Raw genomic sequence first — 26,523 nt, 5'->3', positions numbered from 1 at the left:
GTAACATTAAAAACTTTCTGTTCATTTCTTTTGTCTTGCTTTTAATTAACCTGCAAATACACCAAGGTTCCACCAGGCTTCTCAAATCATGCATGAGGAGAGGAGACACGGGAATAGGAGAACACACTGAAATCTCATTCCTCAAGAAGGTCAGCTCCTCTGCGGGCACCCAAACAAACGGATCAGTAGTGGGCTGTGGTAGCAGTGGCTAGTTCCAGCTGCTGTCCTAATGTCCAAGTTTACAAAAGCAACCAGGTCTCCAAACACACTGAGAGCTTGCTTTGTTTTAGTGCTTTCCTGGGAGCAAAACACTTGAAAACCTCAATCTAGACTCAGCTGCCGAGCCACCCTGCACAGCCCTGGCTTGTATTACTGAGCAGAGTGAGTCCCTCATGCTGTTGAGTGAACTTGGCCTAATATCACTGTACTGGTTTCCTGCAGGCTACAAATCAGAATGCAAATTCCTAGTATCTTTTTTCCCAGATGCTTCCTCAGCCCAGGCAGCATAGCAGGATAGAAGTCACAATCAGTTAGTTGTTCTGCTTCTAAGGTGCAATGTCCTCCCTCTAAAAGGGTAACTAATCTTGCCTCTGCAGACGGGAGCATCTTTTCCAGAGCTAGTCTGAGACTGTGGAATTAACTCATCTGTCACAAAACTTTATGCCTCCCACTTCGTCTGCAAAACACTCTGCCTGTCAGAGAACAGAGCTGAACGTACAGTAGTATGGCAATAAAGAAAAATAAAATTTAAAAATAAAAATAAAAACAAAAGAACAAGGAACAAAATTCTGCTAAATCACAAAACTACCTTGCGTGTAAGACTCCACTGAGGACAGAAAGAAAAATACGCATGGCATATGATGGATTTAAGCTACAACACTTTACCACACTCATAAATGCAGTCAGAATCAAAGAAAGAAAATGGTGTAAATCCACTTCGGGGCAGACTAGTGAAACAGACAAAAACCAAATCGCTGGCTAGGATATAAGGCTTGGGTCAAATTTTTGCTTCAGTGTGGCACCTAAGTGTGGCGGGTTGACCCTGGCTGGACACCAGGTACCCACCCAGTCGCTCTATCACTGCCCTCTTCAACTGGACAGGGGAGGAGAAATATAACAAAAGGCTTGTGGGTCGAGATAAGGACAGGGAGAGATCATTCACCAATTACTGTCACAGGCAAAACAGACCTGACTTGGGGAAATTAATTTATTACTGATCAAATCAGAGCTGGATAATGAGAAATAAAAACAAACCTTAAAACACCTTCCCCCCACCCCTCCCTTCTTCCCAGGCTCAACTTTACTTCCAAATTCTCTACGTCCTCCCCTGCAGCAGCACAGGAGGGCAGGGATGGGGGTTGTGGATACTTGAAGATCTATCTCAACTAGAATACAGGTTCTTGTAGGGTGAAAGTGGTGTTACTCAGATCTCGCCTTCCCCAGGCCTGAGCTGTCCCCTTCTAGATTGTGCACTGGAATCTTAAAATGCAGAAAGTCAACGCACAAAACCAGCAAGCAGGAATACAAATGAAATATAAATACAGATACAGGTTTTGCATATCATAAGAATGTTTTTACATGTTGCAGAACCTAACCTTAGTACCCAGTAATTTTCCCACACCACAAGAACACTGCTGACAAAGGCTAAGAAAGTAATTACTGTCTAGCTATTCAAAACCTCACTAGTCTACTGATCAACCAATGTATGGTCAAAAACTACTTGTTAGAAGCACAACCCTGCCTATTCTTCGTTCAGAAATATGCAGATATTTATTAGCTCTCAAATCTTTATTGCTTCTTCAATAGCAGAAAGTTTCAAACCCACATGCTGAATGCAAGGGGGAGTAATTCTGCTATCCCTTCCTCAGGCATGGCTTCTCCCAAATCTTTGGCTTATGTATTCATGTAATTTCATCAGCTGAAGTGATTACAGGGAAGCAGCACTGCCATTCTGCATTAGGCAACAGCCTCCCAGATAGCTCTGGGCAGCCCAGCTGAGTAGCATAGGCACAGGGCTGGATAATTCAGCATTCTGGACAGCAACAGCTGAAAGATGGAAAGGGGAAGGAGCACTTTCATTAAAATAATAACAAATAATTTTTAAAATATTCAATTTCCCATTTCCTCCCCAGGGAAATTTGTTGACATTTTAATATAAGATCTGCTCAGGAGTTGTAATCCAGGCTCTGACAAACACCTTTCATAACTTTCTACAGTTTTGTAGTCTGATACCCACAGCAGAAGAATGAGGGATGGAAAGAACAAAATTAATCCATTATACTCCAACTGCAACAAGTCAAATGAAAAGAATAAATGTCTCCCATTCTCTTTGTGGGAAGACAAAACAAGAGAGAGAGACTGAAGACCTGGAGAAAAAGTAAACCCTCTTAACCCAATCTGAAAACTGAAACCAGAAAATCCCATGTCTAGATGAAAATCTGAGACAAAATAGCATCCTAGAGACACATCCCATAATCTGGGGCTAACTCAGCCAATCTGGAATACCTAGTAACCTTAATTAAACAGATGGCCAAATGTAAGTACTGTGAATAATTTGATTTAGCTGTGATCATAGTAGGTGCTCAACTATCACATGGAAATGGTGACCTCATTACTAAATAACTATGTCAACAGTATGAAATTTAAAAGTTCAATTTTTTGGGAGATCATCAACCGATGCCATTTAAAACATAAGGCTGCATTATAAAAACCAGCAGGAACCATTAAGCACTTTTTGTCAGGACAGCCACTGCACCACGTATCAGCTCACTGAGAACTACCCTAAGTAGTTACATGGCTCTTAGCAATATTCAGTACCAAAACAAATTAAAGTGAAGGAGATGAGTAAAAACAGGAACTGACACTTACCTATTGCTGATCAGATGCTGAACTATAAGGAGGACAGCTCACAGTCCTAAATTAAATGCAATCACGTTACAGAAATTATACTGCTTTTCAGTCTAGCAGTCAATATCCAGGAGCAGTGGCTACCACCTGAGCCAACTGGTTTAATGACTAGGGAGGAGATCTAGCAGGTATTTCTGGAGACAGAAACATACACTGCTACTGCAGATACCAATGAGCCAGCGCCTCCAGCAGGGATTGGTTTGGACTTGATTCCCACTGGAATTGGTGTATATGTTGTACACGTTCATCAGTGACTTACAGAGACATCAAGCAAGCCGTGTGTCTAATGCCTGAAATAACTCACTGCCCAAACAGTCTCTTAGTAGAGTTCAAACCTGTACTAAAAATCAAGCAGGTCCTCTTTTTTTTTCCTCCCCCAGATCATTTCAAACATCCGTAACATTTTGCCATGCTAATTAGGGAGGAATTTATAATTAAAAACAAGAGAACTTGCTTTAGGTAGAAAGCATAAGGTGGTGGTAGTCCCCAAAGAAAACTGTTATTTCCATTATCGCACTCCCATGAGAAATTACGCCATTTCTTGCCATCTGCTGTGCTATTACTAGCCGTTTATAATGACAAATCTGTCATGAGAAATATGTTCACATGAAGGCTGTAACATATGCTTTCTATTAACAAATGATAAAGAATATTGTAATACATTGCAGATGCAGTTCCGCAAACTGCACTGTTTAGAGGAAAATAATGGCATGCATGGCTGAGCCCAATCCTGTTCTGGAAGCCACAATATGAGACAATGCCTGTGTTAACTTCCACACTATCTCTTCACTGACTGAGTCTTGCACACACACATGCTACCAGATCTTGTACTGTGAGCCCTGGAGTAGAAGCAACACACAGGGTTTGGCCAAGGTCTAGACCCCAAGCGCTCCTCAGCTCCAGTTCTTGGGCCAGGCCAGAGGAGCTGGGCAAAGCTTCCTTTCCAAAGGGAAGGGGTGGGCACAGCGTGACAGCATGTGCTTATGAACACCACTGCAGCAGTAGTGAACAGACCACTGTGAACTCAATGAGGGCGACCAACAATTGTTCCCAGAGAGAACTGTGAGGAAAGAAGACAACCCTCATTAACACCACCCGTTTCTGTAAGCCAATTTGCTCTCTTTAGCAAGCAATGCAAGAGTACAGAAAGGTCAACAGCACAGTGACACATAAATACACTTCTCAAAGTGGGGCACCAGCAGCAAAGGAACACTAGCACTACCAGGCATTGCACTACTTTTCATTCCTACAGCACTAAAACTTTAACAGCAACACCTCTTGTACCTCCCTTAAGCAGAGATGGGAGAAGAAAGTCCAGAGCACAAGGCACTGAAGGCTTCTATACTCCAAATCAAGCCACACTGTACTGTCCTGTATGAGCCACCCTGTACACCAGCAGCTTCACCCTCCAATGCTCCACCTCTGCCACTCTAGCCAATGCTATAAGGCACTAATTAAATAAGGCATTAAATTAATGTTACGTGCACTTTCTTGGTACAGTTTCATAATCCACATCAAAAATAAATACGTTTAAAACAAAAATCAAAAGAATCCTGGTCCCTCCACACCCATCTTCCTTCTCAACATAACATCACACCAGAGCTGTGCTAGTCAAGATTTCTATTCTATCATCTCTAGCTGTCGAACAGCCTTAGTACAGAGAAAAACGAGAACTTCAACTCACGTTGTTTTTCCTGTAGAAAGCCAGATGAGCAAAATGCAGACTCTTCACCTGCAAAAGCAAAAAACCACAATGTGAAACAGGATTGCTCTGCACGAACATCAAGCCCTTCACTTTTTCTACTGTATTGCAGTAAATATTTTACAACTGACCACTATGCAGATTTCTAAAACTCCCGTTAGCTTCAGTGGGAATAGTTTAACATTTATGACACCTTGAAAACTGCTCTAATCTATTCATCAAAATGGTTAGTCTAGAAGCCAGATTTTACTCTTCATTTCAAGAAAGGCATCATAAGCAATGAAACTGTGGCTAGGAATCTATCTGATTACCTGTAGCATTAGCCACTGAATCTCCAAATAACTAAGAATTAGTATAACTGAGCTAGCAACACAAAATAGATTCTTATTCCAAATATTTAATTAGCAGTGTTTTTAAGAATGTCTCTGTCCTCCCATTCCCTCCCACAGTCCACCTGTCCAGGGAAAGTTGCAAGTACAAAGGGATTTTCTCAGATCTAAATACAAAAACCTAAAATACAGAGACACAAGGATATGGGAATAGAAGGGCCTTTCATTAGTTTATGTGTACAAAAGCCTCCTACAGCACTCAGGCCATCTCTGCCATGGATGGTAAACACATTTGCCATCATTCCACCACTACAGAAGTGAAAACCCAATGGTACCAGCCCACAGCTACCCTCAGAGCTGGGATGGCAACACAGGTCTCAAGCCCTTCTCTAGATTCCTTCTTCAGAGGCCTAAGCAAAATTTACTCTTTTTCCTGGAGCCTACCCACCATTTGAGTATATTCAAACAAGTGATAGCGATGGCACTCTTCTGCTGAGACACAGTCTGAATAAACAACAGAAGCAACATTGTGTTCTATGTATTTGGAAAAAAACCCCAGACTGGTCGAATGACAAGGACCAGGGAAGCTGGTGGCACTCCATGATATGTGAATAAAACAGTGCACACGTTGCAATCGCCTGACCTCGGTTTTTCTTGTGTTCAGTGAAAGTTTCTGTCCAGTGCCTTATGAAGACTACAGAACTTTATGTACTGTTTCTCATCAATTAAAAATGCCGTTACACTAAACCCCACTAGGGTTAATATATAATGAATAATAATCATTTTTAACTCCTCTGATGGATGCAGCAGTACAGAGTAAGAACTCTGCCATGATTCTCTTTTTCTTCAGATGCCCCAGCTATCACTTGGCAGGGAAAGGGAGAGGGAGAGGGAGAGGGAGAGGGAGAGGGAGAGGGAGAGGGAGAGGGAGAGGGAGAGGGAGAGGGAGAGGGAGAGGGAGAGGGAGAGGGAGAGGGAGAGGGAGAGGGAGAGGGAGAGGGAGAGGGAGAGGGAGAGGGAGAGGGAGAGGGAGAGGGAAAGGGCGAGGAGAGGAAGAGGAAGAGGAAGAGGAAGAGGAAGAGGAAGAGGAAGAGAAAAGAGGAATGACAGGCTCTTCAATACACATCATAGAAATCTGCCTTTCTCTACTCTGTGCTGAAACTGCAAGCAAAGAGACCACCTTGGAACCTGACTTTGGAGGAATGAAAATTACCTGAAGTAACCACTTTCCAAACTTCACGTACAATCTCTTTCATATTCAATTCTTCACCAGGGCAATTCACAGACAGTTGTTTTGCCAAAGAGCTTGTGTCACAACTGTTACCTGCTTTCAGCTTATTAGGGAAGAAGTATTATCTGCAATAGCTTGCAGGGAGAGGAATTGTTGAGGCAAAGCAGCCATCAGTCGTTGCCTTGGGAAGAACCTGTGAAGCTCTCAGGAATGGGAGAGCTAAAAGCAAAAACTAGGCCTCCAGGTCAAGAGCACAGACCAGCTTTCTGAAGCGCCTGTATACACAATTCTACAAATTACAACATGACTGGAAAACAACAAATCTCCTTCCCATGACAACTTTAAATGGCTGTGCAGGTAGAAATTCTCCATCTCTAAAGAACAGATCTTGACGGAAAGTGAAGCCACTTTTGCTACAGAATTGAAATTAACTTTTATTTGGTAGGTTTCAAAAAGAGACCACAGGATTGGTAACACCAGCAGAAAACACGTCTGTTCACCAGAGAAAGTAGCTGCAGGTACGAGAAAGATTCACAAAGTGAACTTTAGTGTCATGCTCTGTTAGATGGTCATTACACATACATGTATCTTTGCAGATCTGTGCTCCTGAGATGTCAGAGGGCATTTTGTACAATTCTTGTCTCATTTTGCTCTCGCCTGGGATGACATCGCCAATGGGATCAGCATCAGACAGCACAGCAGAAGAGTTGTGTGCCTCATATCAGGGGGATCCTTCTTTGCCTCCTTCACACAGTCAGTCTTGCAACACGAGCTACTGGAGTGCCAGCAGGCTTTATGATACGCAGGACTTTCTCTGCTTTAATCACCTGAATTCATTTAACATAACCATACCACTGGAACAAACGAGGTTATGCTCCACTTCAGACCACGGCTCTCAGCCCAGCAAGAATACTGTGAAATTTAACTTCTGAATAGAAAAATCTGTTTTGTTAATATATTTTTTTAAAATGCCATGGCAAATGTAACACTGGTGTGAGGACAGTTATGTCAAACTTGGGAAAGTAGGGGGAGAGGAAAGGAGATAATATACCTACAGATGGTACGACCCTCTGGATAGGAACGGCAGCCAGGGAAACTCTGGGTCCAATGCAAGAACACATACTGATTTCAGCATGTGGACCGGATCTTAATACAGGTCAAAAAAGGAAAAGGGAATCTGTGGAGGGACTGCAAGAAAGCAATACTCTCTGCAGCAAGACTCAGCTCTCAGCTAAAAAATATCTTTGTGGCTAGTTTAAGCTTCCTCCATTTTGCCTGCATTTGCTGAGCTGTATTCTGTAACATACAGCATCACTAAATGAAATGACGGCAGTTGCAGAACACTGATAACCTGCCCTAGTGTAAACTGCTACCATGGCTGATTTGTGGAAATCCCATTCGCTGCTGCTCTCTAAAACCTGCTGCTAGAAGTAAATCTGTTCTTTATACAAGCCATCTGATGTGTTTTGGAACGCTGTTCACTATTCTAGTTTCCATCCTTCCCTTCCACTGTTCACTCCACAAAGCCAAATTTTCTGTTTGCCATTCTTCACATTATTAGGCAGTGGCAGATGCTATTGCAATAAATTTAATAGCAGCGTAAACATTACAGTCAGCTATGTACAAACAACCTTTAATTAATTATATGACTCTAGGAGGACATGACAAGGAGGGGGATATCACATGCTACTGGGGGGAAGGAAGAGAGCAGTTTGTTTACACAGAACATTCACTGTGGACAAAATTAGGCAAGGCAGCCTTCAGAGGAGAGAGAGAGAAACACTAATACAAGGTAAAAATCAGTATACTGAAAGCAGAGTCATGAGCGTGTAGAGAGTCTTCTGTTGTACTGAGTGTTTTGACCATTGCATAAATGTTGGAGCAGGGCAGAGGTAGCAAAGGAGACTGAGTCAGTGAGCCAATGGAAAATGAGAGCAGATGAAGAGCTTGCTAAAAACATCTTTGTGTGCACCCAGTCTTGCACAGAAATACTAGTTTTCCGTAGCAGTTTAATGGATTCAACTCAACATAGCTCTTAATTCAGATACTACGGGCTAGTAGCCACATCGCAACTGATAAGTACATTAACAAAAAGTCCAAACCATTCAATGCAAAAAATTAACCATTCCCATTTAAGTGGAGAATGGTAATTCACAGCCAAATTGGCATATCTGCAACATTTTCTCTTTATTCTCTTGACCTAATCATCAAATCTAACTTTTTTTAAACATGAGAAATGCAAAATTCAACAAAACAGTTAAGACCCACATATAATTAGGCTGAAAAGAGATTATTTCACCTCTACAGGTTTTATACTAAGGAATGAGTCAAGTGAGAAGAAAATAAATATGTTTCACATTATTATACAAGGAAATTATACAAGTAAAGAAAACAAGAGAGGAAAAATACACTCCAATCTTGCCTGAGAAAATTGACCTTAAAAATCAAATTAACAGCTGTCTTCCAGCCATACTTTGCAATTAACACAGGGCTGATTGCTAGCACCTTGGCGGTTTTCCTCACCATAGATGTATTTAACCATTGCACAGGGAGCTGCAGGCTCTGCTTTACTTGTAACCAAGCACCATATGTACAGATTTAAACACTGTAGGAGCTTTATTATTGACTTAAACCAATTCTATTTTACGAGAAACAATAGATGACTTCCACACTACAGTCTTTCTCCTTCTGCAAAAACATCAATCTGGAGAGTGATGCAACTAAACTCTCCTTTTACACTTAGCATTTGTACCTACTTAGAACAACCCAGCTGAAAGTTTGATGAAGACAAATCTCCTGAAGTTGATGAACTGCTTCTTTCATGTTAATGTTTCTCCATAATACATGACTAGTTAGACACTTAATTTGATGGAAAAATAAAAGTAATACTGTTCCACAGTCAAATTAAGAACTGCTTATGTGCTATTAATTCATAAAATAGTAAATACTTTCTCATTCACTTCCCTATCTCTACTTTCCACTACAGGGTGAGATTAGGGTAAATTTTTGTAGCAGCTGTTGGTGCATCCTACCCTTCTGTCTGGTGTTGTCTTACCCTGTACTGCATCACGCTAGTCCAACTGGAGATTCAAGGGGTCTGGGACAAGGACAAAGGCATTTTCGTAAGTGCTTAATGATCCTGAATGCCCAATAAAATTTATGGGAGCTCAGTGCACTTTGAAAAGCTAGCCCTTGTGAACAGATCACTCAAAACCAAACCAAACCTTCTCAAAACAGAATCACTGCCATCAAGTTAAGTCTTTATAGCAGCCTCGTGCACACAAGACAAGAGAAAAGAGGAATTTCAAGTAGTGCAACAAAAGCTATTGTGAATCCTAGGGCTTTAGAACTGCAATGGCAGCACCAAACACAACGTACTACTGTGGAAGCAGCCAGTGACTGACCATCCCTTCCATGCAGTAAGTTTCTGCTAACAGCTCCTAGGAGAGATTCTGCTCTCCATTTTACTGCTCTAAGTTCAGTTTCTTCAGCAACTACTCTTTACAGTAGTCTTTACAAAGGATCAAAAGGTACCTGCATCAAAAGGTCCTGCAATTGAAAGATGACTGATGCACATTTTCTGGAAGCATAAATATGCTGTAGTAATGCTTGCTTCAAATTAGTGTGAAATACAATAGTATAACTGGATAATGCTCTTAGAGAATCATAGAATGGTTTGGGTTGGAAGGGACCTTAAAGATCATCTAATTCCAACCCCCTGCCATCTAGTCATATGGTTTAGTTTTAGGTAACCTGTGAGGAGCAGGGAGTTGGACCTGATGATCCTTACACTTCCCTTCCAACTTGAGATACTCTATGATTCTATGAATAGGCTTACTCCACAGATGTATATTAAACTTAATCTTAACCAAAACCATTATTCTAGTCTTTCAGTTCTGTTCAGTGTCTTGTGGACATTATGACAAGAGAACAGAGATAGCAGTTAAGGGAATCAACAGGAAATTGCCCTGCCATCTCTTAGAAATGCACTGTTTCACATAGAAAACTGGCTTTTTTTTCCTCTTATGCTAGATGGGAAAAGATGAGATCCAAAAGATATGAGATCAGAGAGTAGAACATTTTTTTAAAGGGGAGTTACAAAGAATAGGTGGAGTGGTGAGGAATCATAGTGCATGCCATGAATTCTGCAGAATTTTATGGTCTACCATTCATAAGCCACAGTCTTTGGAGAACAATTCTTTCTAAGTTTTAAGGTGAGATGCACAGAATCTGTCATTTTAAAAAATCAGTAGGAGTTGCACAGCTTAATCTTAGGTGGTACGGAAAGGGCAGGAATTGCCGGTTTCCATACACAGACCTAACAAAACTTGCCTAACAGTAGCACCTCCCAGTTCCAAACCACTACCTTGTAATGAGCTGGATGTGAAGAATAAAATTTTAACCTAAATCAACAATTCAAACGTGTGCCAGAAAGAGAGTGACACTGGTGTCAGCACTATTTTCCAGATAGACAATCAATGCATTACAAGATTAAAAGATCCAAGTAACCTGAGCTTGTGCAATGGGACCAAGAAAGGCCTTTCACTCACCTGATATGAAAATTTCCAGTTGTGAAAGCTGATCATGTCCATCTATTTTGCTGGTTACCAGTAAAGCAATCCATCAGTCTGTATGTGTGGCATACGAAGCACAGGAAAAGTGATTTTCACGGGCATTTTACAGTCAGTTATGTTTTAAGCAACTAAAAATTAAATTGCATTTTGTCAATTGCCTACCTGAGAATTCATCCTCATTTGAAACATTTTAATTCAATTAGCTGGATTTGCAGAGTAAAATACTAGCATATTGCTGACAGAATTGACTAATGGCTCTTAAAATTTAATTAGGGTATATTAAATCAATAGTCACCCTTTGTGGCAAGCTGTATTATGGAAATTACATTGTTATTTGTTTGCTTGCTTGCTTTTTTACTCTTTAGTCTACAAAAATACCACTAATGCCAGGGGTTTTTTTTTGTTTTGTTTTTGTTTTAAAAAAGATCTGCATATTGAAGAAATAAGGTTGCAAGCCCAGGATATTCAGCAAATTTTAGAATGTCGTCTTGGCCTCAGGCATGACAAGCATATTGACAATTCCAATTCTACCAATTTAAGGATACTGTGATTGGGGAATTAAAGATGACTGCCTTAAGCATATTGTACAAATTAAGTTTCAAAACAAAGAAACGGTCAAGGTTCATTGGGGTTTTGCCTGTTTCACTTTTTTTGTATGTGCATTTGTGGGTTTTTTAATGTTTACATTTTGGAAAATGCAAATGTATTAAAACCAAAACTATCCACAGAAATGTGACTTTTTTTTCCCCAGGAAGACTTCAAAAGAGACAAACTCACTGCAAAACAGCCAACAGATAAATGTTTACGAAACCCTTCTAAAAGAAGACCAAGTTCAAGCCCCTGCTACAAATCTGGTAGAACTGGAATTTATACCATTTTACAGAAAGATTAAGTAATTGTATTGGGTTTACGTATCACGGTCTTGGTAGCAGGGGGCTACAGGGGTGGCTTCTGTGACAACAAGATGGCAAAGGGAGCTGTCCCCATGTCCAGCTGAGCCAGCTCCAAGACAGACCCACCGCTGCCCAAAGCTGAGCCCATCAGCAGCACCAACAGCACTTCTGTGATAACATACTTAGGAAGGGGTAAAAAGCACTGTGCAACAGCTGTGAGAGAGGAAAGTGAGAAAATGTGAGAGAAACAAGACTGCAGACACCAAAACCAGTGAAGGAGGAGGAGGAGGTGCTGCACACTCCAGAGCAGAGGTTCCCCGCAGCCCGTGGGGCAGCCCCTGGTGAGGCAGCTCTGCCCTGCGCCCAGGGAGGGCACTGGGGGAGCAGAATCCACCTGCAGCCCTGGGAGAGCCCACGCCGGAGCAGGGGGATGTGCCCTGAAGGAAGCTGTGACCCGTGAGAGCCCGCGTTGGGGCAGGCCCCTGGCAGCAGCTGTGGCCCACTGGGGACCCATACTGCAGCAGTTCGTGAAGAACTGCAGCCTGCGGGAAAGACCCATATTGGAAAAGTTTATGAAGGATTGTACCACATGGGAGGACCCCAGGCTGGAGCAGGGGAAGAGCATGAGGAGGAAGGAGCGGCAGAGACAGAGTGTTAAGGACTGACCAAGACCCCACTCCCCATTCCATTGCGGCGCTCAGGGAGGGGGGAGGAGGTAGAAGAGTTGGGAATGAAGTCGAGCCTGGGAGGAAGGGAAGAGTGGAGGGAAGGTGTTTTTAGTTTTGTTTTATTTCTCACTAGCCTACTCTGTTACAATTAATTGGCAATAAATTAATTTCCCTAAGTAGAGTCTGTTTTGCCTGTGATGCCCTCCATGCCCTTATCTCAGCCCACAAGCTTTTCATTGTATTTCTCCCAACTCTACTAAGAAGGGAGTGATAGAGCAACTTAGTGGGACCAAAAATAAATTGTCTTTAAGATATAAATGTACTTTCTACAGCAAAGGGTAGAATGATGAATCAGGAGAGAACAGCGCAATTTGTAAATATCCCGTATGAATTTATAATGGTTATTTCAGAATCTGGGATCTGAAACCAAATCCCCTTCAACCAGCTGAGGGTAATGGAGGCTATTATCACCCATCCCTTTGGAACAGTTTTCGTCTCTCACAATGGACCAACTGACCCTGTAGAGCTTCCTTTCATATGGTCTACTTCTCCACTTCAGTCCTGGGAGCTCTTGTTTGAGTACTCTGGATAATAGCTTGATTGATTTCTCTCTGCAGTGGGCCAGACAACCACTTCACACACTCATCAACACTGTGTGATTACAATCTTCTAATTCTCTGTGGTCTTTTCAGGATGTGGCAGTCATCCTAGATACCAAGATCTTCTGAATTCTGTACATGCAAAAAAAGCGACTGAGATGAAAAAGGTCCTCCAAATCATTCAAAAGATACAACCTACTTGAAAGGAGATTGTTATCCTCTTCAGTGTACCCTTGCACTAGAATCATCAATAATACAACCATCTTATCACAAAGAGATGCACAGTTCACAATGAATTCATATTCCCAAATTCCAGCCTCTGAGACCAGTTCCAGTTGTTCTTCTGTGCTACCAGGACACCTTGATCTTAAATAGCACCACATATCCCAGTGAATCAACACAAGTTACAAGTTTACACGAACATATCCTCATAGTTGGGGGTAAAGAAAGGTTAAAATAACCCTTCATTTTCAAATGTGATCTATAGTAGGTAACGCAATAAAGTATATATCTCCATATATTTGAGTATGAGCTGTATGGAAGATCACAGAGTGTCAGAAGAGATGAAAGAAAAGAATGAAGTCTTGACTACCAAACTCCTGCCTAGAACACAAATCTACTCTGCAACAAATGTAGGCACATGAATCACTTAAGTCGGACCAACCTTAAAGCAGAGGAGCTTCAGGCACCCAAACAAGAATGAATCAAACAGAAGGTAACAGGTTATTAAAACCACTGCACTTAAGCAGGAACTGCTTAAAAACACACACATGCAAAATCAGTTGTCACAAGAGGTAAGGTACTAGTCATTCTATTTTTCATCAACTTTTCAGTTAGACTATTTTAAAAGGCAACAGAGCACTCACTACATTCTTGCTAGAGTAAAAAACAGTATTTTGTGAGGTATGCCAAGCATTGACTCTACAGATAGAAAACAAGAGTCTAATTATTAATAGAGTAGCCCCTATTCAGTCATGATCCATCTTTCTTTTACTGCAATTAATTACAAATAATGTCTGTCAGGATCACAAGTGTTTCATCAATAAGGAGCTAAATTTTATTTTGCCTTATGTGCAATAATATACATCACAGTCACTTTACTAGGACTCTATGCAGTAACCAAGCACAGAATTTGTCTCTTTAACAGAGTAGCTAGGGGTTGTCTCAGGCACAGAAATCTGCAAAATGATTGTAACCAGGGCCATAAACACACCAGTTCTCAAACACAACATAAGCATCTTTCCCCTGCTTCAACAATAGTCACATCTATAAAAGCAGATTCACCTCCATAAACAGGAGGATAGTTTAGACTCCGTAGACCCTGAAGTCCATCAGCTCCTTGCTGTAACATCCATCTAACAGCCTGTCAGTGTCAAAAAGCATTAATTATTTGGGGCTGGAGAGGGAGTGTAGGGCCACAGCAGGGAGGGAACTGTAAGAGTTGGCAATGAGAATGCTTCTCCCCTTGTTTCTTAGAGGTCACAAAATGACCTCCAATGGTTATAACTGTTTGCACTCACGCAGCTAAAATTTCAACTGATGTTCTAGATGCTCAGTTCTCTGTATCACTTGGCCAGGCCCCAGACCTGGCTAAACCCCTTAAGGAAGTATTAAAGTCACTTTCATCAGAGCTTGCAGTAAATGTGCATAAGCAAGCACTTCCACGCATCTCCAATAATTCTTTATGAACCAGAGGAGCAATAAAACTTGACTGCTTTCCAAATGAGCTCGTAATCATCATCCATTACTTCAAACACTGGAGGTCAACACACTTCTTGTCATACAACATGGTGTTTCGAGAGACAAAGCCAGACAGATTTTTTTTTTTTTTTGTACTGAGGTCAAGGATCCCTTATGTGTCTTATGTAATTTCATAGCTTCACTGCAATGTAATTTTGAGAAGGTTCAGAACAAGAAAAGTCACTTGTTGCCATTTTAATGAGCATCCAAACTTTATCCCCAAGTGTATTTGCCCTCAGGTATTAACTACATCTTCTGGTGAAAGCCAGAAATTGTGTGCTCCTGAGAACCACAAATTGTGCAAGAACAGACAGTCAAAAGAATCAGAAATTGCACAGAGCAATTTTCAGATGTTATCTAATTCTATCACATCTTACAAAGATATATCTTTCTTTTCCTTAGAAGAAATAATGACCAAACAAGAACATGTCGATTATCTATTATCCCACAACTACACCACAAATTCAAGGTACTGCAAATATCCTGCCATTGTGATTTTAATACATAATCTAAAAAAAGACCATTTCAACCTTCCTATTTGCACATTCATCTATCCTTCTGGAGATCATCTTCACATCTCTCTAAATTTCTAAGCAAAGCTTTTGTAGGAAAAAGCTATTCACAGACAAGAAAGATGCACAAGCACTTTCCATTTACTGCCAGACAAACTTTCCTTCAGGAACTCTCCCACCATCGCTGAAGACAAGAGCTCTCTTCCACTTATGTCAAGGTTGGTAAGCAAACCTGTTACCCATACAGTGCATTCCTATCACATTACTGAGTAATTAAAAACAGTATGACAGGGCAAACAGACAAACGAGATCCATAAAGATTGCATTAAGATTAAATTGCCTGGCATTTGCTAAATTCTGAAATCTTGGCTTTGCAAACTTAGTTCCAGGATATTCGGCACCTGTAAGGAAATACAGCCTGTCGTGACCTGGTGTGTTGGGCTCCTGTCACTTCAGTGAAGGGCAGAGAGATCTGCTACATCAGCCAGGCAACTGCATCCCTGCACTGTTATCACATCCAAACTGCTGCACAGCAGCCAAGGGACAACGCGGTCCCAAAACTCACTTGCGTCATAAAAGCTACAAACGAGCTTGGAAATCCACTGCTTTTGCGGTTTCTAAGGTTTTTTTGTTTTATAAAAAGCACAGAGCTAAACAACAGACAATGAAAAATTAAGCCTCTGGGCAAGAAGAAGAGAGTCCCTCAAAAGGCAAGTCAGTCTCCTTTTGTTCAAAAGGCAACCAGTTGTGCTAAAAAATGCCACTGACAGAAAAAAACTGGTGGAAGAAGTAATAGAAGGGAATGGAGAGTATCAGCACAAGTAACCAGGCAACATAATCCTTAACGAACTGACAGTTTTGATACCTTCAGCACAGTCTCCAGTCAATTTTTTTTCTGCAAAACAATTGTTTCATTTTATACGTTCGCACTGTTCTTCCTTGCTTTTCTTGTAGAAGAGACACAAATCAGCGGTTAGAGGGTAGCAGAGAGCTCAGCAAATCACAAATCCCCACCTATCAACTGCAGCATGTAGTGATCACGACTGCACTGAGAGACAGCAGTACCTCAATGTTAAAGCTATTCAGAGGCTTGAACAAAACGCTTTTTTTTGTTTCTCCAAACAAAATTTGGAGAAAACAGTCAACAGGAAATGCTAAAAAGACCACTCCATTTCAACACAGCTGCCTTTTCCATCCTGCCACAATCAGTCAGTCCTCATTGGAATATTTTACTGTATCAAGAAGCAGCAGCAAGAGTGCAGCCCGCAGTGAGAGGAACATCACTGTGGTCATGGAAAGGTTGCACAGCTTTGCTGATCAGCTCAACTGCTTGGGCGATCATTTTGCAAGCACCTTAGCCATTGTGAAATTTTTCCACAACCATACCAAGGTCAACTATAGGTGGAGTTCTGTTTTTACCTTGCTGCGTGACACGTGCGGTATACACAGCTGGGGTACAGAAAACCTTTCCCCTTTGCAGACACTTTCTACATCATCTCTCAATGAAAGAAGGCAGTACAAGAAAAGCAAAGTCTAGCAACCCTGGCCTAGAAGAAACTTCCCTGGCATTCCTGGTAAGGTGGCCAGGAATCAGAGTTGTCCAGCAATGGTTGCTGGCTCACTGAGGACAGGCAGAAAACCAGAGAGCCACAGACAAAAGCAGAAACTCAACACAAGAAAAACCATAAAGCTTGTGTGTTTTATTAGATCTTATGTAAATAAAGAGGCCTGAAGTTGCAATGTACCTTGCACAAATTTATGCACAGCATCTCTGTCTGTGGCAATGATCCAGAAAAAGCCAGCTGCTTCTGCTCACCGGTTAAGAAGGCAGAGGTGAATAAAATTCCCCAGCATGGAAGTTACCAGCTCAGGAGGGACAATCTGATCTACTAAAACTGCAGAACAACACCACCTTCTTCTCGCTGCAGCTCAGTGTAATTAAAGCTGGTTCATCTTTGTGGATGTGTGATGCTGCTCAGCTGCCAAAGCCCAGATACACTGTCATTGAACCGCACTGCCCATTCCCTGACAGCTGCATGTTTCTTCTACTGTTTAGAAAAATAAGATGGATTGGGGGGGCGGATGACACATGACAAAATGAAAGCCTAAGAGCAGTAAAGCCTGCTGTCTGTATATGGAGATGGAATCATAGCAGGACTGCTTATCTCTAACTGCAACGGCAAGCATTTATTATCTCCCTGTGGAGCTCTGTGATTCTTCATCCATTTCAGATGTTTCTGGATTCCCTTATACTTTAATTTGCATGTGTGAGAGAACAGAAGAAAGAAATGGTATGTTAAACTCTTAAAACACTTTCCAGCTCTCAAGTCCACATTTAAAAACGGCCAAATATAACAAAAGATGGGCAACTGAGAGAGAGAGGACAACCCTACTATTCACGTGACCTTATTTTAAGTCTTACGCAGGTTTGGTCTCAAACAAACATGTCTTGACCTCACAGGTAATATGTACTCCAGCTATGGCACTTTTTCCCTAGGATTTCACCCTTTGAAATGCTGGCACAAGTTTAAGTTTACATGTTGATTAGTAGCTTGGATTGAATGACATATTTTTTTCTGTAACAAGTATTTGCCTGGTTTGCCAGTCAAAATGTATAGTAACCTCATTTCCCGCTATAAAGAAACTATAGAAATATATATATATAAAATATAAAGTAATGAAATAGAAAGCATATATTGAATTCAGATTATACAAATAGTCTTTCTGTATTTGCAAAGACTTCTTCACCTCACCTTCACTCTACCGTGTCAAGAGTACAAAAACAAGCCAACAACAACTTCAACCTTACAAACATTAACAATATATACTTAAAGTAAGGCTATGAACTCAAGGTAGCTGGAGGAAATGCAAAGCACTGAAATCCAACAGGTTGAATTTATTCCTAGTGCTCACTACATGCAATTTTCCTTCACGTAACAGATATTTTGCACCAGGGGGGCATTTAAATTCATGACTATGATGTGTGAAAATGCTTTTGTTCCACAACAGGGAAGGCATCTGCATCAACATAATTTATGCAGCTGTATGAGTTTTTAATTCAGCTTGATTGCTGTTTGTGTTATTTTCTGTAACAAAAACTTAATACATTTAAATGCTGCTGCCAGTTTTCCCCCGAAGTCTTATTTCTACCTCTGATGAGAAAGGTTGTGCTGGTCAAGTGCTCTCAGTCACACTTACTAAGAATCAATGATTGAATTAAATTATATACTTGCCATTTACAAAGTTCCTGAGGACCTTGTCTGTCTCACATTGGAACTGTAGCATTACTTAAGTAAGTGGCATCCCGTGGGTCTTCAGCTATGCCCAGAGCATACTGCATCTTCTCATACTTCTTCATTTGTTGAAGGAGCCCATAATTATGTGCTTTATTAATCAATTTATTAAACCATGAAAAAGAACCAGCGCTCTGCTCTCTGCACAGGCACCTAGCAAAACCACTGGCTCTAGAGACTGACTGAATGGTAACAAAGCTCTCTGCAACCCAAGCCAATGAACGCATCATCCTCTGCCAGCCAGTCCTAAGTAAATCCAGTTGGGGGGATGGGGGGAGTTTCCCTGGATCAGCAGACCATACTCCTCACATCTTTCCACTCAACGAGTGAAGTACCCTGGGAAAGAAGCCATATAGGACATCCTTCTCTTTTCTACATAATGTTTTTAAAGACAGAATCCAGCTTCACCCAAACTTTTAATTTTTTACTATGAACAATAGGGCTAAGGCTGAAATATCTTCTACTGTGGCACAGAAGACAACACAGACTTCCTTCAAACATCCCCCTCCTTCCCTCTTTGCTTTTATCATTTGTATGTCATAGTTGCTAATCACAGACTTTTCTAAAATTGCTGAATCAATAACACTATCCAGTCTTGTTAAGCTATAACAAAAGCACTGTACAATTATCTACACTAACAATACTGCAATTCAACCTATAAGCATTTGGCAGGTAATTCCATGAAGATAAGATACAGATGAGCACATGTAAGAAAAAAAAGAAAAAACGTAATTAAAAAAAAAAAATCAACAAGTATCTAGTCAATAGGACTAAATCTGAGAGTATAAGGTGGCAGAGGAAAGAAGGAAAAGCACGTAACTGCCTCACTTATTTAGAAATCCTGTGTATTAGCAGGGGTGCATCGGGGAAAATTTCTAACTGGCAGTGTGCATTACAGCCAGAACTCTACTGTCTTGTGCATTACTGAAGCAGTGAAACCACATTCTGGCATAACCAGATATGGTACACATAACACTGGCTCAGACTTGTGCTAGCCCAGTTCTTAATGACTTCAGCCCTTGCCCAACATCTCTATTCAAGAAAGGTCAAAATCAGCACAATGAACCGTGACCTAAAAGCCACAGTACACTTGCAACATATGTGAAGCAATACCAGAATGTAGATGCATCGACACAGAGGCCAATTCAACAAATGCTTTGTGTTAGGTACGCTGGCTCTAAAGCCTCTTCTAACAGCTCTGTGTGAACAGAAATTAAGAAAAGGGATGAGAATTCTTTCTTTTACAAAGCGTCACAGAGAATAACATTAAATGAAAATAGAAGCACTTTGTATGAAGAAGGATGGACTGCAACTCAGGGGACTGCTTCATTTGTTTCTGTACAGATCTTCCATGCAACCCTGGGTCTCACGTTCTCTTTGCTGCAGCTATTCGACTGCATAATGCAAGCAACAATCCTTTTACCAGCCTTGTTTTGTAACAGCAGAAACCCTTAAAAACGGTCTCTTACAACTCTTTCCTTAGTGTCCAACACAAAGGGCACTATGAAAATAACAAACAAAACCATCCTCATATAATGGGTGCTAAAATGAAAATAAGCATTCTAAATCTTTGCCAGCCCTGGAAGAAATAGAGAAATACCTGCAAGAATGCAAGATAGCTGGTTCTTGGCAAGTCATTTAGAAGACTACCTCATATTTGACGCGATACTGTATTAATTTTCTTGCTACTTCGTAGCAGAGAAAATGTCATATTTACAACACACACAGCATCTCTTACAAATTGTCATTGAATCTCTGACTCCAAATGAAGTTACCAAGCAACGTGAGGCCTTGATATCATTGTTAAGAGCAAATGCAAAACAGAGAAGTTTTTCCTCTCTAATTACCTACTTAACAATTCTAAATACACTGTGTGTAGTGTGTCTACCTGTCACTTAAATACTATCAAAATAAATCATTCTCATGGTAAGTAATCAAGAAGTTTGTGACTCAGATAAATATTACTTACACATATATATATATCTGTATTCTAAAATAGACCTGTTCACAGCTGTCTTCAGGACTGACTACATGTAGCAAATTCATAAAGAAAAGCCTGTTGAAAAGGCTCTTAAAATGGACAAACCCATGAAATTCTTTAAAAGGCTAGATTAATTAACAAGCACATGTTCACATATTATACATGAACCCCACACCACCAGTGGATGAGGAAGCTGAGTCCTCCTCTCTCCCTACAGTCAATGAGGTAATTTTAACTTTCAAATGACTAGGCAATTTAGGAGTCAAAGTAACAATTAAAGGAAGACTTCTTAGGCTTCTGTCCCAGGGCCCAGATTCTTACTGGTGTATTAGCACCCATTTCCCACTCATTTCAGTGGCACACAGTTACCTAAATGCTGACCTAAAACTGGCCTCAAATACAACTGGAAGTATATGTCCCCTTGAAAATTCCAGATAATGATTTGCTGACTTGAAGGAGCAAAATAAACCAGTGACAATGACCGACAAGTCTATTATATATGTTTTGTACAGGAAACATGCAAAACCTAAGTTGTGGTCTTGTTAAGCTCTCTCATAGTTGTTGAACTGAACCCAACATTCCCACTGAAGCAATAAATTTGTATTACCTGGCCTGCCAGAGAAGTTTCCTCCTGAAAGAAATCATTGCAATTAATTTCCCAGCACTAAAATACTACTTACACATCTATATAAATCTGTTAACTATGGGATGCTGTAAATGATATTTCTGTTGAGTGTTTACATAGTATCTGACAACTAATTGCTTCAGTAACCAGATTTTCTTGTTAACTTTAAGTTATATGTAAGGCAAGCTAAACATTACCTTGATTTTCTTCCAGCTTCCCAATTGTTTCTATCTGCTCAACAAGGTCATTTGAGTTCCACTGGCTCATGCCTATGAGAATGGCACTTTTTCCCTCCACCATCTCTTCTGTAGGAGGAAAAAGGAGAACAGAATAGATTGCAGTGACTAACATGAGAAAAGTCAGGGTGAGAACTAGTAATTGAGAGAGAAATAAACACTCCTCACCATCCCTAATGGGAATACATAACAGGTTAGCATATGCAGGACTCTCCAGGAAAGCTTCTTGCTTACTGATATGCCCTACAGTGTACCTATGTGCTTCATATATTGTGCTCAGGAAAACCATGGAAAAGAGAGGACTGTTTGAATTTTTGCTCTTACCTCGTCACTTAAAAACAAAGCTTATAATAAATCACTTTGAGTGTTCAATTTCAAGTATCTGAATTACTCAGAATTCTTCCCCCTCTTGGAAAAAAATTAATAATTTGTTTTAGTTGGGTTTTTTTTTTTACTTTTATTTCAGAACATTCAAAAGGCAGCGCAGAGGGAAGAATGGACACACAGACCAGTTTAAAGCTTTTCAAGCATGTTTTCTCCCCTTTTATCAAAGCCACCTGTGGCACACAAAGCTTTTACATTTTCATCCAGGGACACAGAGACATAATGGAATGGCATCAAGCCCACAGCACAGAGAACCGCCTCTTTTATTGGGATCTCATCCAGGGAGGAGGGCAGGAAAAGCTGATAGCACAAAACACAAACTGTAGATATTCTCTCTCTCTCTGAAAAAAAACCAAAAAACAAACAGGCCTAGAAGCTGTAGGAAAACATTTTCCTTCAATTTAACAGATGTTTGGCAAGAAGGATGCATTAGTCCCTTCTGAATAAACTTACTAAAAGCATTTCAATCTGGCTGTACACAGCCCAGAATGGTCTTTGTACCTAGGGGGAGTGCAGGGGAAAAAAAAAAAAAAGGTAGACTAAATGATCACAGTTCTTTACTTATTAAGGCAGATTCAGAGAATGGGTCAAATTCTGCCCTCTCTCACTGCCTTTTGTAGAGAGAAGGGCTTTATTATGGGAGACAACACGGAAGAATTTGGCCACGACATTTCTGGCTAAAACGATCCACATTTTTAAACAAAAAGAAACGTTTGTTAGTGATCAGGCCTTGCAGTGGGCCTCTATATGACTGAAAAATTTATGTTCTTTCATGTTCTCTCATATGTACCTCTCTCATTTAGAGAAATCTGGGTACTGGGGAGGATGAAACTGGATCTGTATAAAGGCTTTTAAATCACTTCATAGTCATCACCATGTCTTATCTCCTCCTAAGTCCTACCTCCGGGATCACTTCCCTATGGATTGGTTAAACTGTTTCTTCTCTGCATTTCTTTATTACAAGGCAGTACTTCAGGCTGTACCATGAGTGAACCTGTTTTGCATATGAAGCAGTACTGACCAAGGCAAATTAAATCCCCCAGGCCTCAACCATAGCTGGATCTCCCAAAAACATTCCAGAACAACTCACAACCAGCAGTAAGATACTGACTTAACATGTTTAAACATGCACTGCATTCTCTAGAAAGTAACTGTAGACAGACTACTGGAACAGAACCATTTTCAACCCTGGTTCAGCCATGGATACAGTTTATGGCTCTGGGTAAGATGATTCCACTCTGTGATGATTTCTTCAGCCTGTCTCCACCCATCTCTTCAGAACAAAAGGTGACAAAGACAAGGCTGCAGAAGACATCCCTTGTGCCTTGGCAAAGGTTTTAGTACAATAAGGCTTTTGTACTGGCCTAAGCCTGTATGTGACCATTATAAGATACTATGCATGAACAACGCTATCTTTGGTTGCTTAATAGACCAATGACACTTACTGTAGAAATGAAGGAGCCCATTTCCCCATACCACTTTTCTTCTGGGAATTTATCTGAACAAAACTTGATCTGAAGAGCATTTTTGCAAGCTAACTACAAAGATATCAAAGCTTGGAAATATTTGTGTCAAACTCTCTTGGTACAGTGGGCAATCACTGTTTATCAACATTTTAGTCTCCTGCAAAACGTACTTTGATGTCTGTTCTATGACTTAGCTTGAACACAGACTACATTCAGCAAATTCCAAGTGCGTTTTTGTTCTCATTAGTCTATGATCCATGCCTCAGCAGCTCCAAAACTGCAGTCATCACACTGACCTTCAAAGCATTCTTGAACAATGAATGTTGACAATTCAAAGGAATATTCCATCAAGCACAGTAAGTGATCATACTCCCAAAGACAGAACCCAATGACATCTTTTTCATCAGAGAAACTACCTCATCTAAAATGTCTGAATAGTCATCATTTTAGTTCTCTTTTTAGACAAAATTTTAAGTATGAGTTGGTGCTCAAAGTTACAATTCCAGCTTCACATGGAGTTTGGAAATATTACTGAAATCCTCCAGACAACTGTTTTAAGCACATGGTAGGAGACCACTGAAAAGCACAAAGGCAGTGTGGAGGAAAATCAGCAGAGGCTATTTTTCTTTTCTATTTCCAACTCTTCCACTCACTAAAGCTTAAGATTTCAATGCAGCTTAAACAATTTATGTATCCTATTCTCACTGAACACCCAGTGGGAACAGAGCATCTCTTCTCATCCTCTTCATGCCTAGATGTCTCCAATACACATTTAATTTTGATCCACATAAGCACTTTATCACATACTAAATTACTGTCTCTCACTAAAAGTCTGTTATTAGAGGATTAACAACTCAGTAACAGATGTTGTTCATTATACATAGCAGTCACTTTTTATTTGAAGTAACAATTATAAAAAGGATAGATACTGTCATTATAAACATTTCAGACAACATAGACTCCTGATGTTAACAAAATGAAGCAATATTGAATGAAAGCTGTATTACATTCTAAATCAATATACTTTACACACAGTATTCTGTACTTCTCCCAAATATGTCTAAAATAAAATACGTAAAATATTACACATACACACTTATCCTCTTCCTTCCAAATTTGGAAATCATCCTGCCATAGAAGAGCTGAGACAGTGGACAGCATTAGAAATGGAAAAATTATGGCACAGACATTCTGATTTTAAAGTAGTTTATCTCAAAAAAAGGAATTAAGAAAATGGAGGCAGTAGACTGGGACAAGGAATATTTGGGTTTGTCTTCTCCATTCCAAAATCCAATACATTATATAGAAAGTGTTCTTGCTAAAGTTTGCCACTGCAGTAGCCACGCAGCTAAGCAGCATTGGCTTGCACATGGAATACAGCACACTAGGTCCAGAACTGTTACTGACAATTATCAACAAAAAAATGAGGCCATTTCAGTTGGGCCTGAGCAATTCCTGCTCTGTCCTATTCTAGGCAAGCGCAGAGTGAGTGAGGTTTGGGGAGGGAAGGTTGTATAAGCCTTTGAATCACTTCCATTTGACAGAAATGTAGAGCATGTTCTCAAGCATGAAGAAGGGCTTGATGGGACCATGGGATGCTTTTCAAAAACAAAAATTAAAATTTCCTTTCTTTTTCCCAAATCTTTCCAATTTAGGTGTTCTTATTTTATGTAACTGTGGTGGTTTGACCTTGGCTAAATGCCAGGTACCCACCAAGTCGCTCTATCACTTCCCCCCCTTTCCCCTTTTTTTCTCAACAGGGCAGAGAGGGGAAAGAAAATAAGATAGGAAAACAAAACAACCCTTGTGGGTAAAACAACAGCAGTTTTAATATAAGCAAAGTGAAGCAAAGGTCCACGCGCGGAAGTAAAGAAAGAAAACAGATTTATTCTCTACTTCCCATGAACAGGCGATGTCGGGCCTTCTCAGGAAGCAGGGCTCCAATACGCGTAGGGGTTGCCTCGGAGGACCAAGGGTGACCCCACCCCCTTCCTCCTTTCTCCCAGCTTTATACTGAGCAGACGTCATATGGTATGGAATATCCCTTTGGTCAGTTCGGGTCAGCTGTCCTGGTTGTGTCCCCTCCCAAGATCTTGCCCACCCCATCCCACTGTGGGGGGGGAAATGTCAGAAAGAGCCTTGGTGCTGTGTAAGCACCACTCAGCAGTAGCCACAACACCAGTGTGCTATCAACACCCTGCCAGCTCCCAACATAAAACACAGCACCATGAGGGCTGCTACAGGGGAAAAACCAATTCTGGCTCAGCCAGACCCGGTACAGTAACTTTCAGTATTCTTGATTTCCAAGAGCCTGGATACTCTGAATAAATAGACTTTAAAAAACCCCATTCAAACCACACACCTCAAATTTATAGTACTTAAGCAGTCAGTGTTGACCTTTTTTAAATTTTAGAGGGGTTTTTCACCCAAAAAGAATCTAGACTAACTTCAGTGAACTATGAGGTTCCTTTAACATGCATGAACTCTGGGAAGCGGGTATCTTTTCTCACATTTCTGAAGCATTGTGTGAATCTGGTGCAGTAATAAATTACTACCCATACATTAGTATCATCATCTGCACTAAACAAAATGGAAACCATACCACACGTTATGAGAAGTGATGACACTCAGGATAAACTCACAGCACTTTGCACTGATCAACAATAAAGGTATTTAAAATAAATTCTGGAAGCATCAAAATATTCAAACTGGTATTGTCATGATATGACAATGTCTGCTGTGGAACAACTCAATTCCAGCATCAAGTCTGCCATCTGACAAAAGGCGCTTCACTGGCTTTACATTACACTGCTAAGTATCTGTAACCAAGAACAGACACTATCTGTTTTAGGCAACAGCTAAGAAAGATTTATGATCAGGGAGGTTAAGAAGACAGTTGCATACAGTTTGCACAGAAATATCTGGAAACTCTAATACCTCTATTTGTCTCTTGGAAAATCCCGTAAACAGAGAAGGAGATGGCAGACTGTGAGTGGAGACCATAGAAACAATTGATGCAGAGAAATGTTCACTTTCCTTGAAAATTATTTACTTATAACAACATATTATGATTTCTGAACGTTGCCTAAGAATCCTGCTTGCCCAGACTGTTTTGTGGATTCAGTGCAGCTTACCCAGACAGTCTGGGGATTGGCTATGATAAAAAGTAGCAGGTAGCCCTGGGGTATGAATTAAAAAGACAACTCACGGATAGCAGACTCAAAGCCCCCAATGGGCACTTAGGCAAACTTCAACTTGAACAAAAGGACTCAGAGATGCTACCTAGGGAGGATGATCTCACCGATTTAGGAAGAAGACACCTGGACTTGGCTTCACAGCGCATGCCCTGGAAAGAGCAGACACCGTGAGGAGGACCACGTACT

General features: G+C 40.7%; 1 protein-coding gene across 5 annotated transcripts in view; it reads right to left on the bottom strand.

Annotated features, from left to right (window-relative positions):
- PITPNM3 (PITPNM family member 3) overlaps nt 1-26,523 on the bottom strand; it is a 114,325-nt gene that overhangs the window by 54,552 nt on the left and 33,250 nt on the right. For 3 of the 5 annotated variants that reach the window (XM_074889957.1, XM_074889958.1, XM_074889961.1), the window contains exons 3-4: nt 21,252-21,359; nt 4,592-4,639 (exon numbers count right to left, since the gene is read on the bottom strand). In XM_074889957.1, coding sequence (XP_074746058.1) covers nt 4,592-4,639; nt 21,252-21,359 — 156 coding nt within the window. The remainder of the gene's footprint in view (nt 1-4,591; nt 4,640-21,251; nt 21,360-26,523) is intronic. The other 2 variants (XM_074889959.1, XM_074889962.1) reach the window with 1 other exon arrangement.

This window comes from Strix uralensis, chromosome 20, assembly GCF_047716275.1.
Source record: "Strix uralensis isolate ZFMK-TIS-50842 chromosome 20, bStrUra1, whole genome shotgun sequence".
Lineage (NCBI taxonomy): Eukaryota > Metazoa > Chordata > Aves > Strigiformes > Strigidae > Strix > Strix uralensis.
The sequence above is the reverse complement of the archived record's forward strand: the minus strand, read 5'-3'. Positions and strand labels throughout refer to the sequence as shown.